Source organism: Lepidochelys olivacea (assembly GCF_965140295.1).
Source record: "Lepidochelys olivacea isolate rLepOli2 genome assembly, chromosome: 23".
Lineage (NCBI taxonomy): Eukaryota > Metazoa > Chordata > Testudines > Cheloniidae > Lepidochelys > Lepidochelys olivacea.
Window position 1 is genome coordinate 2,688,197 of NC_140433.1, and position 13,884 is coordinate 2,702,080.

The 13,884-nt window shown below is 63.5% G+C and overlaps 1 protein-coding gene across 1 annotated transcript in view; it reads left to right on the plus strand.

Moving 5' to 3' along the window:
* LOC311511641 (uncharacterized protein) overlaps window positions 1-13,884 on the plus strand; it is a 16,036-nt gene extending 2,152 nt beyond the window's left edge. The window contains exons 2-14 of the mRNA XM_084612396.1: window positions 1,651-1,834; window positions 2,916-3,010; window positions 3,646-3,742; window positions 4,936-5,192; window positions 5,798-5,955; window positions 6,650-6,793; window positions 7,109-7,186; window positions 7,917-8,022; window positions 8,250-8,329; window positions 9,954-10,077; window positions 10,681-10,783; window positions 11,218-11,371; window positions 12,284-13,884. Of these exons, the coding sequence (XP_084468522.1) occupies window positions 1,730-1,834; window positions 2,916-3,010; window positions 3,646-3,742; window positions 4,936-5,192; window positions 5,798-5,955; window positions 6,650-6,793; window positions 7,109-7,186; window positions 7,917-8,022; window positions 8,250-8,329; window positions 9,954-10,077; window positions 10,681-10,783; window positions 11,218-11,371; window positions 12,284-13,116 (2,334 nt within the window). The 5' untranslated portion in view covers window positions 1,651-1,729 and the 3' untranslated portion in view covers window positions 13,117-13,884. The remainder of the gene's footprint in view (window positions 1-1,650; window positions 1,835-2,915; window positions 3,011-3,645; window positions 3,743-4,935; window positions 5,193-5,797; window positions 5,956-6,649; window positions 6,794-7,108; window positions 7,187-7,916; window positions 8,023-8,249; window positions 8,330-9,953; window positions 10,078-10,680; window positions 10,784-11,217; window positions 11,372-12,283) is intronic.

A 13,884-nucleotide genomic window follows, 5' to 3' on the forward strand; every position in this document is an offset into this window, starting at 1 on the left:
ACAGGCTTGTCAGTCCAGCAGCGGAAGGTCAACGCCCACTAGCCACATTCATATAGGTGGCCAGGCCAGGCCAGCTCCTGCCCCACCGGGCTAAGCCCAGACCCTTGAAGATACTGAGGTGCCTATGGGAGTTAGGTGCCTCGCTACCTTAGGATCTAACCGCAGCGTTGGCAGCTCTTGTGAGATCTGGGGCTTTTCCTAAAGCCCCAGCTCCTGGACTCCTGTGATGAGGGGATCTCAGCTGGCTGTCCAGGAAGTATTTTCTGAACCTCCTAGTGGCAAAGAGACGTTTGAAAACATGAGCCCCCCTCCCCCAGGACTCAGAAGGCTGATAGAAAGGCCCCCGATTGTATTGCTTTAAAACAAATCCCAGGATTGTAAACTGGTGGGGCCTGACTCAGGCTTTGGGAGCAACACTCGGGTCTGGTTTGTCCCCGCCTGGCCCTTTGGCCGCTACAATCCCCAGCGAACCAGGGATGTGGCTCCCAAGCACTTCTAATGCATCTGTCCCAAGGCAGGAGAGAGACCACCACACCCCAAACCGAGCAGCTCTGGCTGAGAAAAAGCCACACGCCCCCTGGGTGCCTTCCCCGGGGAGCCAAAAGCCCCCACCCCAGCCGCTAGCATGGCCCAGATCCTCACAGCTACGCCGGTGCCAAATCCCTGTGAGACTGCGCCCAGGCTCCAGCCACAGACACGGCGGAGAAGGGGCCAGTCGGGGCTGGAGCGGGCACCCCTGAATCCCACAGCAATTTAACCCCAGTTCGGGGGATGTACCCAATCCACCCCCCCAATTACCAGTACCATCGTTGGACAGCTGGAGGGGAAGGGGGTGCAGATTGTGGTTTGGAAACCCCCCCGAGATGGGACAATACAAACAGGGGCCTTGGAGTCTGTTTCCTACAGAGACCCTCAGAGCTGGGGCCGGTAATTGGTTAATTCCAATCCTCTGCTCTTAATTAGCCCTGACGGGAGGGGGGTGGGGTAGGTTGTTCCATAGCAGGACTGTGACTTGTCTAGATTCGGACCCACCCTGGATTCAGCTTTAAGGACTGAAGCACCTCGAAAGGGTTAATTGCAGGCTGCTGGGGGATTGATCTGTCTCTGGGGAGGTGGGGAGAATATTTGGGGGGGCTGCTGCACATTCAAAAGGGGAAAGGTCCACAGACAAATTGACTCGTTAGCACATCAGCCAGTGCCTGGGAAAGGTGGGGCTAACAAACATCATCCCGCACCCCCCCCCCCCCAACAGGGGAATTTATAAATAGGTCAAAGGGTAGCTCCTTTCCTCTCTTCAGTGGGTTCCCTATGGGCTGCAGGTGGGGGGCCCAGCTGGGCCTAGCAGGGGTTTTCCTGGCTTCTTTGGGAAGGGGGGGGGATGAAAGGTTAGAGGGGGTTGACAGGATAGGATTGGGGGCACCCAAGACTGGAGGGGTCTTGGAGGAGACGAATGGCCAGGATGCGGGGTGGGGACAGGCTGAGATCGAGGGGCAGAGTCAAGGGGATTGTGGCATCTTGCAAAGCTGTAGCTGGCTGAACTCAAGGGGGGGGGGGTGTCCCCATTTAATAATGAAACAGGGGGGCTGCATTGGGTACTGGGACAGAGCCAGCCACCCCCAGGCTAAGTGGTTCCCTCTCCTCCTTGCCCAGTTGCACCGCATCCCTTGGGCCCGTGCTGGGGGCAGCTGGGGCTGCGTGATGTGACGGCCTTGGCCGGGAGCCCGGAGCCATGCCCAGCCCGGAGAGAAAGGAGCTGGCGGAGGCTGTTCTCCGCCACCTGCGGACCGCCGGCATGAGGCTCAAGCACTGGAAACCCACTCTGAGCAACTCGCCCGTAAGTGGGGGAGGAGTGGGCCCCAACGGGCCTCCAGGCAGCTGCGTCTGGGGTGCAGCCCGTCGTCAATGGGGGCATGGCACAGCCGGCCCTGCAGTGCCTCTGTGGGAGCTGGAGATGGCAGGTTAATTAAGGGGGGGGGGGCGGAGGAGGAGTGTTTATGATCTGACTGTTGGGACTCCTGGTTTCCCCTCCCAGCCTGGGAAGAGGGAGTTGGGCTTAGTGGTTGGAACCAGAGGGGAGGGGGAGCCAGAACTCCTGGGTTCCATTCCCAGCTCTGCTTGGGCAAAAGGGGTGCCCCCTCTGCCTCGGTTTCCCCACCTGCCACGGAAATGGGGGGCCCCCCCTTTTGCGAAGCTCTTTGCCAAGCTGCCCCAAGCTGCCGTAGCGTCCCCCATCCCCCTGAACCAGACCGGTTCTGCCTTGGGGCATCCTGGGAGTCTCCCCCCGGCCCCGTAACCGGGTCACGCTGCCAGCGGTTCCCTTGTTGTGGGCGCCGAGTGCACGAAACAGGATGTGCTCCTTTGCGCTTCAAAGCAGCAGCTCCGGTGACCCTATTTCTCCCCCCTGTAAGCCCTGCCCCACTGCCTAGGCCCACAGGCATAGATCTCCTGCCTCGATAGCGCCCCCACCCCCCGGGGGAGAGGCCTTTGAGAGCTCTGCCCTGGGGGCTGCACTGGCTTTCCCCGGAGAGGGCAGATATTGGCGGGGGGACCAGGAGCGAGGGGACCCCCTTTTATCTTCAGCCCTGTGTGAGGTTTCGCTGCGGGGCGTTGGGATGAACCGAGCTGCCTGCTGCTGACTCCAGTCAGACCTGCTCCTCTGTGTCTCATACGCCCTCTACTGCCCACAGCTTGGGGGGAGTTTTCTTTAGGACAGGGGGCAATGGGTCAGCTGGCAGGGAGGCCGCCTGCTCTTGGCCACAGCTCTCCCACGCTGGGCGCAGACCCCATCCTCTGCCCTCCAGTCTGATGCCCAGAGGCCGTGGTGATAGGCACCAGGTGGAGGCCCCAAGCTGGACAGCTCAGAGCAGCGGGCCAGTGGCAAGTCCTGTCTCTTCTCTCTCTCTCTCCTCTCTCAGTGCCAGGAGAAACCTCCCCTGGCGTCGCCCGCCGGCCCGTTCGGGACCCCGCTGCACGCGCTGCCCCTCTCGGAGAACGTGGCGGGAGTACCGCGGTGAGTGGGGGTGGGGGGGGGGGCGGGAGGGCCCGAAAGGAGAGCTTGCCACCAGCCGGGACCGGTGTTGGATACGGATCTTAGGAAACGTGACTCCAGTAACTTCATGGCTGGGCTGGAGGGAATGGGGTGGGGGTGGGAGGAGAGAGAGAACAGAGCCCCCCCGGCCCAGCTCAGGGTCTTGCAGGGACTCAGTGGCCCCACCCCTGTCTTTGGTAGCCCTGCCCCCACCTCATTTGAGGCACCAGGGGACAGCTACCCAGGGTGTGGGTTGGTTGGGGGGTGGGGGGCTTCTTCTCAGACCACCCCCGTCTCGTGAAGGGGTGACACCGCTCCCTGGAGCAGAGCTCTAGTGGGGTCCAGCCCCTGCTGGGGGGGTGTCGGTAGAGAGCCCCCCTGGAGCAGTGGGTTTCAGAGAGGGATAAATGGGGTGGGGGGAACTGCCCCCAGGGCAATTGTCTCGGGCTCTCTGCACGCTGAAGCCGACGTGGTGTGGGACGCTGTCTAGGAGAGGTTCGGCCACAAGACCCCCAAAGAGTTAAGGGGGGAGGGGCTGATGCAGACTGAGAACCACCCCCCCCAGCCCGCAGGGTCTTATTGCTGCCTCCGTAGCGTCCCCCCGTGTCTGCCCCCAGGTTCCTGGTGCAGATCTGTGAGGCCCTGCGTCCGCATCTGCACACAGAGGGGCTGTTCCGGAAATCCGGCTCCATGACCCGCATCAAGGCCTTGAAGGTACGTGACCCCCTCCCCGGCTCGGGATCAGGACCTTGGTTCTGTGGGGGCAGCCGCTCCCCCCCCCCGCCCCATTCGTGATAACGAACCTCCTCCCCCGCCCTGTCGCAGGCTGCTCTGCACGTACATCTCGGCCAGCAATAAGGCCCCGGCACGTGGCTGATGGTGGTTAGTGATTGAGCACCAGGCAGGGTGAGATCCGGTGCCTGGGGGGGGGATGGGGGGGAGGGGAGCCCTCCCCATGAAACCTTCACTCCTGGAGCGCGAGGAGACGCGCTCGGCCAGCAGCAGCAGTGGGCTGTTCAGCTCGGTCTGGGCCAGACGCACGAGGATGTGCTTTCAAAGCACCTTGAACTTGCAGTGGATGGGATTACGTCTCCCCCCCTCGTGTGTCGTCCCCCCCATACAGACATGTGCCCTGCTCTAACCACTAGACCCCACTCCCCTCCCAGAGCTGGGGATAGAACCCAGGAGTCCTGGCTCCCCCCAACCTCAAGTTGACCCCTCCCTTCTTCAATTTCACTTCCAAAGCGCTCTTCACTCCCAGCGTCCGCTCTCTGCAGGGTGGGGTCTGTACGGTGGGAGGTGGGGATGTGGCTGTACATTGGGGGTTGGCGGACTCTATTTGGGGCTGGGGGCCAGCAGCGTCCCTCTGCTCTGGGCTTCCCGCTGCTGCAGGCTTATGAAATCCAAGGGATGTTGCCACAGACCCAGGCTGGAGTCTTGGGTAACACCCCTGCTCCAAGCCTATCCCCCTCCCGCAGCCTGGTGGGAGCCTGGGGTCTTTGCTCAGCCCCTCCCCTGGCCTCCATCCCCCCAGGGGGCAGGCAGGAGAGAGCCGAAGGGGAATCCACCCTCATGCTCCAGGGCTGGAGGGGTCAGGCAGAGGGATTTGGTCCATGCCCAGTGAGGCCTGGCTGGCTGATCCATGGGCTCCCTGTGGGCTGCTCAGCGAGGAGGGGTGACAGCCAGCTGGGGGAGCAGGCTGGGCGGGTCCGGGCTCTGCCTCTGAGCAGGGTGGCAGGATCCTTGTTCAGAGCCTTGCACCGGTCAGCCCTGGAACGACGCCGGCTGGGTGGGTGGCGTTCACCCAGCTTGGGGAAACTGAGGCACAGGGTGGGGCGTGACTCCCCTGAGGCGTCGGTGGCGGATCTGCTTCCCGCCCCATGCTCCTCGGGGCCCTGTCGTTCCAGGCCCAGCTGGAGGCCGGGGAGAGCTGCCTGGACGCGGCCGCCCCCTGCGACCTGGCCGCACTGCTCAAGCAATTCCTGCGGCACCTGCCCGAGCCCCTCATCCCGGCCGAGCTGCAGGAGCCCTTGTGCCGCGCCCAGCAGCACCCAGCCGAGGGCGAGCGGGGCCCCCTCACCCTGCTGCTCAGCTGCCTGCTGCCCCGCCACAGCGCCCGCGCCCTCCGCTACTTCTGCACCTTCCTGCGGGACGTGGCAGCCAGGTGGGTGTGCGCCGGTGCCCCTCGCTCCCGACCCGCAGCCCCTGCAATCCCGGCCCTGGGCTCCCCCTCCCCAGCTCTGCCGGTGCCCCTCGCTCCCGACCCGCAGCCCCTGCAATCCCGGCCCTGGGCTCCCCCTCCCCAGCTCTGCCGGTGCCCCTCACTCCCGACCCGCAGCCCCTGCAATCCCGGCCCTGGGCTCCCCCTCCCCAGCTCTGCCGGTGCCCCTCACTCCCGACCCGCAGCCCCTGCAATCCCGGCCCTGGGCTCCCCCTCCCCAGCTCTGCCGGTGCCCCTCACTCCCGACCCGCAGCCCCTGCAATCCCGGCCCTGGGCTCCCCCTCCCCAGCTCTGCCGGTGCCCCTCACTCCCGACCCGCAGCCCCCGCTACCCTGGCCCTGGGCTCCCCCTCCCCAGCTCTGCCGGTGCCCCTCACTCCCAGCCCTGGGCCTCTCCAGAGACTGCTATCCCTGTCGGGCTGTGCAGTGATATTCAGATGCGGCTGGGACTGGAGGAACTGGGGACCCGGCTGGGTTTGAACCCCCAGCAGCATGGGCCCGCCTCCTGGTGTCCGGCTCAGCTCCCCTACCCCACCATCCCGCCCGCAGGTGCCAGGAGAACAAGATGGACGAGGCCAACCTGGCCGTGATCTTCGCCCCCAACCTCTTCCCCAGCTGCGTGCTGAGCGATGCGCCGGGTGCCGAGCGTCAGCTACCACTCCAGGCGGGTGCCGTGCAGGCCCTGATCAGCCACGCGCCCCACATCGGTGAGCAGGGCCCCTGCCCGGGGGGGACCGGGACTGTGCATGGCCGACCCTTCCGAGAGTGAGACAGACAGCAAGTCTGTGTCCTATGCCCTGTACTGCTAATGGGGATTCCCCCCAGAGCCTTTGGGGGGCTGTGAAATAGTTTGAATCCCTGCTGACATTTTTCTAGGGCTTTGCATCCAGAAGTATGTTGCAAGCGGTTTACACAGGGGTCAATGCAGCCACCTCTTGGGTGGGGCGCGTGGACTGTTTACACAGGGACTCCTCGCCCGGCGCTGGGATGCAGCCACCTCTGGAGCGGGGCACGGGGGCTGCTGACTGGTGGCAGGACACCGCTCCGGGACAGGTCCCAATGTCAGTGCAGGGGGCGTCCGGAGGGGGCAGGAGACAGCAGCCCTGGACATGGGGTCAGGGCCTCCTGGCTGTGTCCTATCCCATAATCCCCAGCTCTGCTGAATGCCCCTCCCCCCAGCCCTCCAGTGCATGGCTGCAGTTGCAGTGGGCTCTGCCCCCATGCTATGCTGGCTCCCCCCCCGCTCGCCCAGCTTTAGGGGCTGGGTAGCAGCAAAGAGGCACCAGACAGATGGGGGTGTCCGGAGGCTGCAAGCAGGTGGCTCTGGGGTGACAGGAAGGAGATTCTTAGTCCCGGGGTGTCTTGGCTCTAAACCCCTCCCCCCCCATGTCTCCCCTCTAGGCAGAGTCCCCCAGTTCCTCCTGGACAAATTCCCAGCTCCTGCCCCTGAGCTGGACAGTGGCCGCCAGAGCCAGGCGGGGCCCAGGGATGCCGGAGATGGGCTGGCAGGGCGGCACCAGAGGCTTCGCCGGAGGAGCGTTGGTGGTGAGGGTCTGGGTTCCAGCTCGCTGCCAGGCACAGGCAGAGAACCCAGGAGTTCTGGCTCCCAGCCCCCTGTTCTGACCACTAGTCCCCACTCCCCTGCCAGGGCCGGGAAGAGAACCCAGGAGTCCTGACACTCTACTCACAGACAAGCCCCTTACCCTGCCAGTGTGGGGCCCCCCCCAAGGGGTGTTCAACCTTCCAAGATGGGGTGTGTCTGCCCCTATCCTAGGAGGGGGGGTGCCAGCCCCAGGGGGCAGGGATGTGCTGGGTGGCGGGCGCTGTGGGGTTGTATCCGCCCAGTTTCCTGTCTTGCAGAGATTGTGAACGGGGCCCTGACCAAACTCCGAGTGGGGCGTGGTGCCGGGGGGCCTCTGGCCCAGGAGCCAAGAGTGGGTGAGTGCAGGGCTGCTGGGTGGGGGCATGGGGATGGGGGCTGGCTCAAGGGGGGGCAGCTGGGTACTGTGGGGCTAGGACAAGTACAAGGCCACTCACAGCCCCTGTGTTTCAGTGACCCTCAGCTCCTCCCCCTCCCCCATATCGGGTGTCCCCAGATCCTCATTTGAGCAGTTGTGGAGAGGGCTCTGGGCATCCTAAAGTGCTTTACGCGGCACGCGTAGAGACCCTTTGCCTGGCACTGGGATGAGGCCAACTCTGGGGTGGGGCGTGGGGCTGTTTATACAGGGATCCCTTGCCCAGCATGGAGATGCAGCCACCTCTGGGGTGGGGCACGGGGGCGCTTCATACAGGGACCCCTCGCCCGGTGCTGAGATGCAGCCACCTCTGGGGTGGGGCACGGGGGGCTGGTTCACAGCCACGCAGCAGTTTAGGACTGGAAGCGAAGAGCAGTCCTGGGCCTGAGGGGGTAGCTACGAAAGGCCATGCTGCGTTCGCACCTTGTCTGAGTAATCGCACCTCCTGCAACACCGGCCCCCTGGGGCAATGGGGCCAGCCCTGACTGCCAGGGGAGAGCGCCCCCTTCAGCCCCCCACAGGGTCTCTTCCATGCAGCGACGGGGTGCATGAGTTGTGGGGGGGTACCCTGCTGGGTCGGGGAGAGGCCGTGGCAAACCTGGGGAACCTCCCCAAGCCTGTGTGGACCCCAGCCCCCCCTCTCCTCTCCCTAGACTCCCCGAGTGTCTCCAGCCTGGTGCCCCGGACCCTCCCCTTCGGCGCCAAGCGCAAGGCCTTGGAGGAGCTGGCCCAGGAGGCCCAGCTGGGCACCAAGAAGCGGTAGGCAGCTCCGTGCCGTTCCCCTGGGGGGGCACCGGGGAGCTCAGAGCAGGGGGCGGGCACTGGGGAGCATGGTGTGGGTGGAGCAGGGGGATGCCAGACTGCGGGGAGGACCCAAGCATTGAGGGGCACCCAGTTTCCTGGGCACATCCTACAATGCATGCTGGGAACTCTGGGCAGGCGAGCCGGTTCCGGTCCCGCTAACGCTGCCTGCATGCCCCTTGCAGGAGACCCGTCGTGGGGCCGGCTGGCTCGGATCTGTCCACGGACGAGGCCGGGGACCCCTTCGATCAGCCCCCAGATGATGGTATGGCCAGGGGGGCTGACTGCCCACGGGGTGCTCTGCCCTCACGGCAGTGAAGGGTGTTAGGGTCTAGATAGTCAGGCCTGTCTGTAAAGCCTAGACTTGGAGAATTTAGGTATTTTTATCACTTCGCTCGTTACAGGGGGTTAAAACAAAGAATCAAAATCAGTCTGCCAGTGTCTGGGCTGCTCTCACTGTGACAGTCCAAGGCCTGGCTCTTCGGCCAAGGCCTTCGGCCAAGCGGTCGGGGCAGCCATCAGCCGGGAAGTCCTCGCCTCCCAAACCAGTCACACGGAAGTAAGGTGGTGTTGGGACAGGACCGTCTCCCGAACAGCCCGATAGCGCCCGTCACCACCCGACAAAGAAACAGATCTTCAGATGGTTAAAGAGAACTTGGTTTGATAATATCTGGCCTGGCAAGAAATCCCTTCTCAATGGTTGTGGGTGTGAAACCCTCATGACATGCATCCGACGAAGTGGGTGTTCACCCGCGAAAGCTCATGCTCCAACACGTCTGTTAGTCTGTCAGGTGCCACGGGACTCTCTGCCCCTCACTTCTGTGTGTTTTACCTTTATGGCCCCCACTTTTCTATGGTCAATCTGTCTGGTTCTCTAATTGTTTCGGTCTGCTGCATAATTAATTTTGCTCGGTGTCCGTTAATTAGGGTAGTGCGATATAACGGGTTAGAGAATTATATTACACTGTTAGGACTGGTTAGCTGGATTTCAGTAAAATGACTGGTTAAGGTATAGCTGAGATGATTACTATGTAAATTAGGGGCAACCAGGAAGAAAGTTAAAAGAACGAGGAGTCCTTGTGGCAGCTTAGAGACGAACAAAGTTACCTGAGCATAAGCTTTCGTCAGCTAAAGCCCACTTCATCGGATGCATGCAGTGGAAAATACAGTGGGAAGATATACACAGAGAACATGAAACTATGGGGGCTGCCATACCAACTCTAACGAGACGAGTCAATTAAGGTGGGCAATTATCAGCAGAAGGAGGAAAAAAAAACTTTTGTAGTGATAATTAGGAAGTAAGTTAGAATTCGAAAATAAGGAATTTGGATTTAAGCTTGCTGGCAGTTCACCCCACTAAACATCGAATTGTTTGCACCTTTGGACTTGGGTTATTGTTGCTCTCTGTTCACACGAGAAGGATCAGGAAAGTGGGAGGGTGAAAGAATAAGCCCTCTAACAAGGGGCCCCAGCCAGGATTGGGGCCCCCGTCGCTGCACGGCCACAGTCTCTGCCCCAGAGAGCTCAGACTCCGGTAGGATTTCAAACCCCATGTTAGAGGGGGAAGGGAGGTGCAGGGGGTGGGTGGGGGGGGAAGTGTCCTCCTCAAGCCATGCCACGAGTCTGTGGCAGAGCTTGGGATAAAACCCGGGAGTCCTGGCTCCCAGCCCGCCCTGCTCTAACCACTAGACCCCACTCCCCTCCCAGAGCCAGGAGAGAACCCAGGAGTCCTGGCTGCCAGCCCGTGCGCCCCCTCCCCCCGCTGTAACCATACCCCTCTCACCTATCTCTCCCCCACATAATAGACAAGCATCTATTCTCCCCCTCAAAATACCAGACCCCTCCCGCCCTGCTCCTTGGTTGACCCCTCTGCCTCCCCTCTCCACCAGCTCCAGCCAGCCCCCCTGAGGTCTTCGCCAACAGCCCCCCAGAGTTGCCCCCTGCTGCGGATACTCTGCCCCCCAGCGCCGGCCTGCACCGAAGGAAAAGCAGCTGCAAGAGGCGTCCTCGGAGGTAAGGTGGGGGGCGGGGGGGTTGCCCCACTGGTAACTGCACTGGGGTGCCTGCTCCTGGCCCACAGCTGGGGCAATGGCTGGAAATGCTGGTTTCTGAGCTGGGGGGCTTCCGGGGAGCTAGGCGCTGCGCAGACGCCCCCCAGAGTGAGATCGGGGGCCTCCGCGGGGCCAGGTGTGTGCAGACCCCCCCCACTGAGATTGAGGCTGCCCATTGTGCCTGGCACTGCAGACACCCCGACCCCCACAACAGCTGGGGAAACTGAGGCCCAGGAGATGCTGGGACTTGCCCAAGGTGCCTCCAGGGAGGTGGTGGCAGAGTCAGGAATTGAAGCCCAATCCTCTGGGTCCCAGCCCGATGCCTGACCCCCGACCGCCCCCCGGCCATCAGTGTAATAGCTCCCAACTCGACACCCCCCTCCCGTGTGTGTGTGTGTGTTTTGCATCGGCTCATCCCTGTTCTGTGCAACGGACAGCATTTGAAGCCCGGTGGACGTTTCTGGCAGTGCCTGGCTCTGGGGGCTCCCCTAATGCCCGCTTGGTGCCCAGCCCAGCCTGCCCCATCCTGGGCAGCTGTCCCGATGCCCTGCTTCTTCCCATCCAGGAAGCTCTCTGGCCGATCCACCTGTGGCTCCCCAGCTCCCTTCGAGCGGCAGGATGCGGGGCGCAAATCCTTGCGCATCTTCGCCCACAGCGGGAAGGAGCAGGTGAGTAACTCCAGACATGCGGGCCCCCTCTTTGGCCTAGAGGTGAATCCCTGTTAGCAGTATAGGGCTTAAGATGCGTGATGCTGCAGCGCAGGGTCCATCCAGCAGGGGGCAGCAGTTCCACACACCTAGGCCAGCTCATTGCAAGTTCATTTGTAATCCCATAGCTTGGGTTGTGGAAAAGAACTCCGGCAGCTTGGGGGGCGGGGGGCTGTTTAAAGGGGTGTGGGGCAGAACCCAGATGTCTGAGCGCTTGTTTAAAGGGGCCGGCCTCCTTGTGCCATGTGCCTGCTTGCTCCCGGGGGCCAGACCTCGGAGCCCTCCCCTGGCACCCGGCCACGGGCCCCTCCAGGTGCTTTCTAGCTGCGGCTCTGGCCCCGGGGCCTGTCCCAGGTAGCAAAGCCCCAGCCCTTCTCCCTTTCTCCCCCCTGCAGCCTCCCCCGGGCCCCGCCAAGCGGGACGCCAAGGCCCCCGAGCCCAGCAGCTGGCATCTGATGAAGCGGATGGTGGCAGACGCCCTGGAGGGGCACCGAGCCCCGCAGAGCTGGGTCCCGCTGCCCTTGTCCAGTCCCACAGAGCTGGATGATGGTACAGCTTATGCCCTGGGGGTGGCGTGATGCAAAGGCCCCCATCTTCTAGGGGTGCGGGCAGGGCCAGATAAAGGGAGTGAGGTTTGGATCAGAGATGGGCATGGCACGACCTGTTCACCTCCCCCACGGGGCCCCCATCAGCATCCTTGGCTGGCACCCGTCCGGCCTGCTCCGCCATTGACCTGGCTCCCCCTTCCCAGCCTGCGGCGCTGAAGGGCGGGTGGGTTGAACCCCGTAACCCCAGACTGCGCCTACCCCCTCCCCCCTGCAGCAGCCATGCTGCGTCTCGGCCCAATGGTGAAATAGCTTCTTCCTGGCCCAGTTGTCAAGTGTTGTAATCGGCTGGTTTCAACAGAGCCGGGCGGGGCGTGCTAGGGGCGGGCGGGGGTTTAGTGGCTTGGATCTACAGGCTCATCTTCGCCCTTCCCGGGGCCAGAGAGCCTCGGCGTGCTGGGGGTCTGTTCGCATGATACCGATGCAGCTGGCAAGTCAAAGATCCCAACAGCTTAAAGAGGTCAGCGTATAAGCTGCTGTGCCCCACCCCAGAGGTGGCTGCATCTTAGTGCTAGGTGAGGGGCCCCTGTATAAACGGTCCCACCACCCCACCCCAGAGACAGCTGCATCTTAGCGCTGGGTGAGGGCTCTCTGTATAACCAGCCCCCCGCACCCCACCCCACCCCAGAGGTGGCTGCATCTCAGTACCGGGTGAGGGATCCCTGCACAAAGAATCCCAGTGCCCTGCCCCAGAGCGAGGGAACCCTGTACAAACAGCTGCCATGCTGCACCCCGAGGTGGCTGCATCTCAGTGCTGCGTCTGATTTTGCCAGGCACCGAGCGGCCCCCCACGATGCGGCTGGGCGCCGGGCCCCAAGTTGGCTGGGGCAGTGACGGGGCCATGTCTGCGTTCCAGGGACACCTGCTGTCGAAGGCCCCGCTGCCGGGCAGAGCAAGCGAGACCCCGGGACCTGCGCGGGATCCGCAGATGCCAGCAAGAAGCCGTGCGTCACGGAGCTGGACCTGGAGGCCTGGTTCAGAAGCCGCACTGGGGCCCCCCGCAGACAGCAGCGGGCCCTGCGCAGGTCCCTGAGCTGGCCTGAGGGCCTGTCGGGGGCAGAGGGCAGCGTCAACGACCTCCCAGGAGCAGCCAGGTCGGGAAGCTCCCCATCCCGCCCTGGAGGAGGTGAGAGGGAGCCGCTGGATGGCACCCCAGGGAGCCGACCTGGTCCGGAGCCGCTGGGCACCCCCGTGCTGTGCGTCACGCTGGCCCCCGGCAGTGCTGTGCCCGGCTGCCTGGGGGCCGGAGAGGGTGGCCCAGAGCCAGAGGGGGAGCGGCCGGCTCCTGGCTCTCTTTCCCAGCATCTTCCCGGCCCCGACGGTGCCCCCAAGCGCCATGTGAAGCGACTGACCCTGGCCTTCCCGCGCTCCACCGCCCAGCCCGCCGGAGCCGGCACCCCCAAACGGGCAGCCCGGGGCCGGCGCTTCGGGCGCTCGCTCAGCCATGAGAGTGCCCTGCCCCTGCCCGCCAGGGCCCAGGCCAAGGCCTTGGGGCGGGGCGACCCCGGCCTGCAGCCCCCCAAGAGTCCACTGAGCTACTTCCGGGCCTGTGGGCGGCAGATCTTCGTCAGCCACAAGCGCCTCACCCTGGCCTTCGTGGGACTGCGGGGCCGGAGAGAGCCGGGCACTGCCGTGCCCAATGCCAGCCCCCGGGACGTGGCACCCAACCCCCGCCTGCCCCTCCTGTGACCCCCAGCTCCAGCAGCTGCTGGGGGCCAATTGGCGTCACTCCCCAAAATCCCCACTGCCGGGTGCTAAACTCACCGCCAGCCAGGACTCCCTGGATCTGTGAAGGGGTGGGGGGTCCATGGTGCCCCCCCTTGATGTGCTGCATTCCCCTGCCTTCTGGGGGGCAAACTGGGCCTCGAAGTTTGGAATCCCCTAGGCTGTGGCTGAGCCCGCCCCTTGCCCTCTGGACCTCTGTGTGACCCAAACCGGCTGGGGCACCCCGGCTGCCTTGCCCTAGTAGCCACGTCCTCTCCGGGTCCCGGCGGGCATGCTGTGTGAGAACTATGAATTCTTTGTGCATTTCAGCCCCCGGCCGGCCATTCCCGAGCCGCTCTGTGCCCTCACCCGCTGGCCTCTGGGAAGCTGGCTCGTCCTGGGCTCAAATTCCGAGGCCGATTTCTCCGCCGGGGTTTTTTACCCTGTTATCGCCTGGTACCAGCTCCTCGCGCCTGGGTTTCTGCTGCCGGCTCTTTCGTGCCTTGGGCTGCGGTTTCTGCGTTTCGCTGTGGGGTGGAGGGGGCGGGGGGGTGAGAGAGCACTGCTTGTTCTGGAGACGGGCCGTGATGTGTGTATGAAGTGTAGGGACTGGTGTCTTTTCCTGAGCCGGGGGCGTGCGGGGTCTCCCCTCGGAGTTGCACTCAATCCTTCCGAAAGCAAGAAGGCCCACGGGGTCGAAGTTTCTTTCCTTTCAAATGTTTAAATTTCTTCCAGAATAAAAAGGTTTTTTTT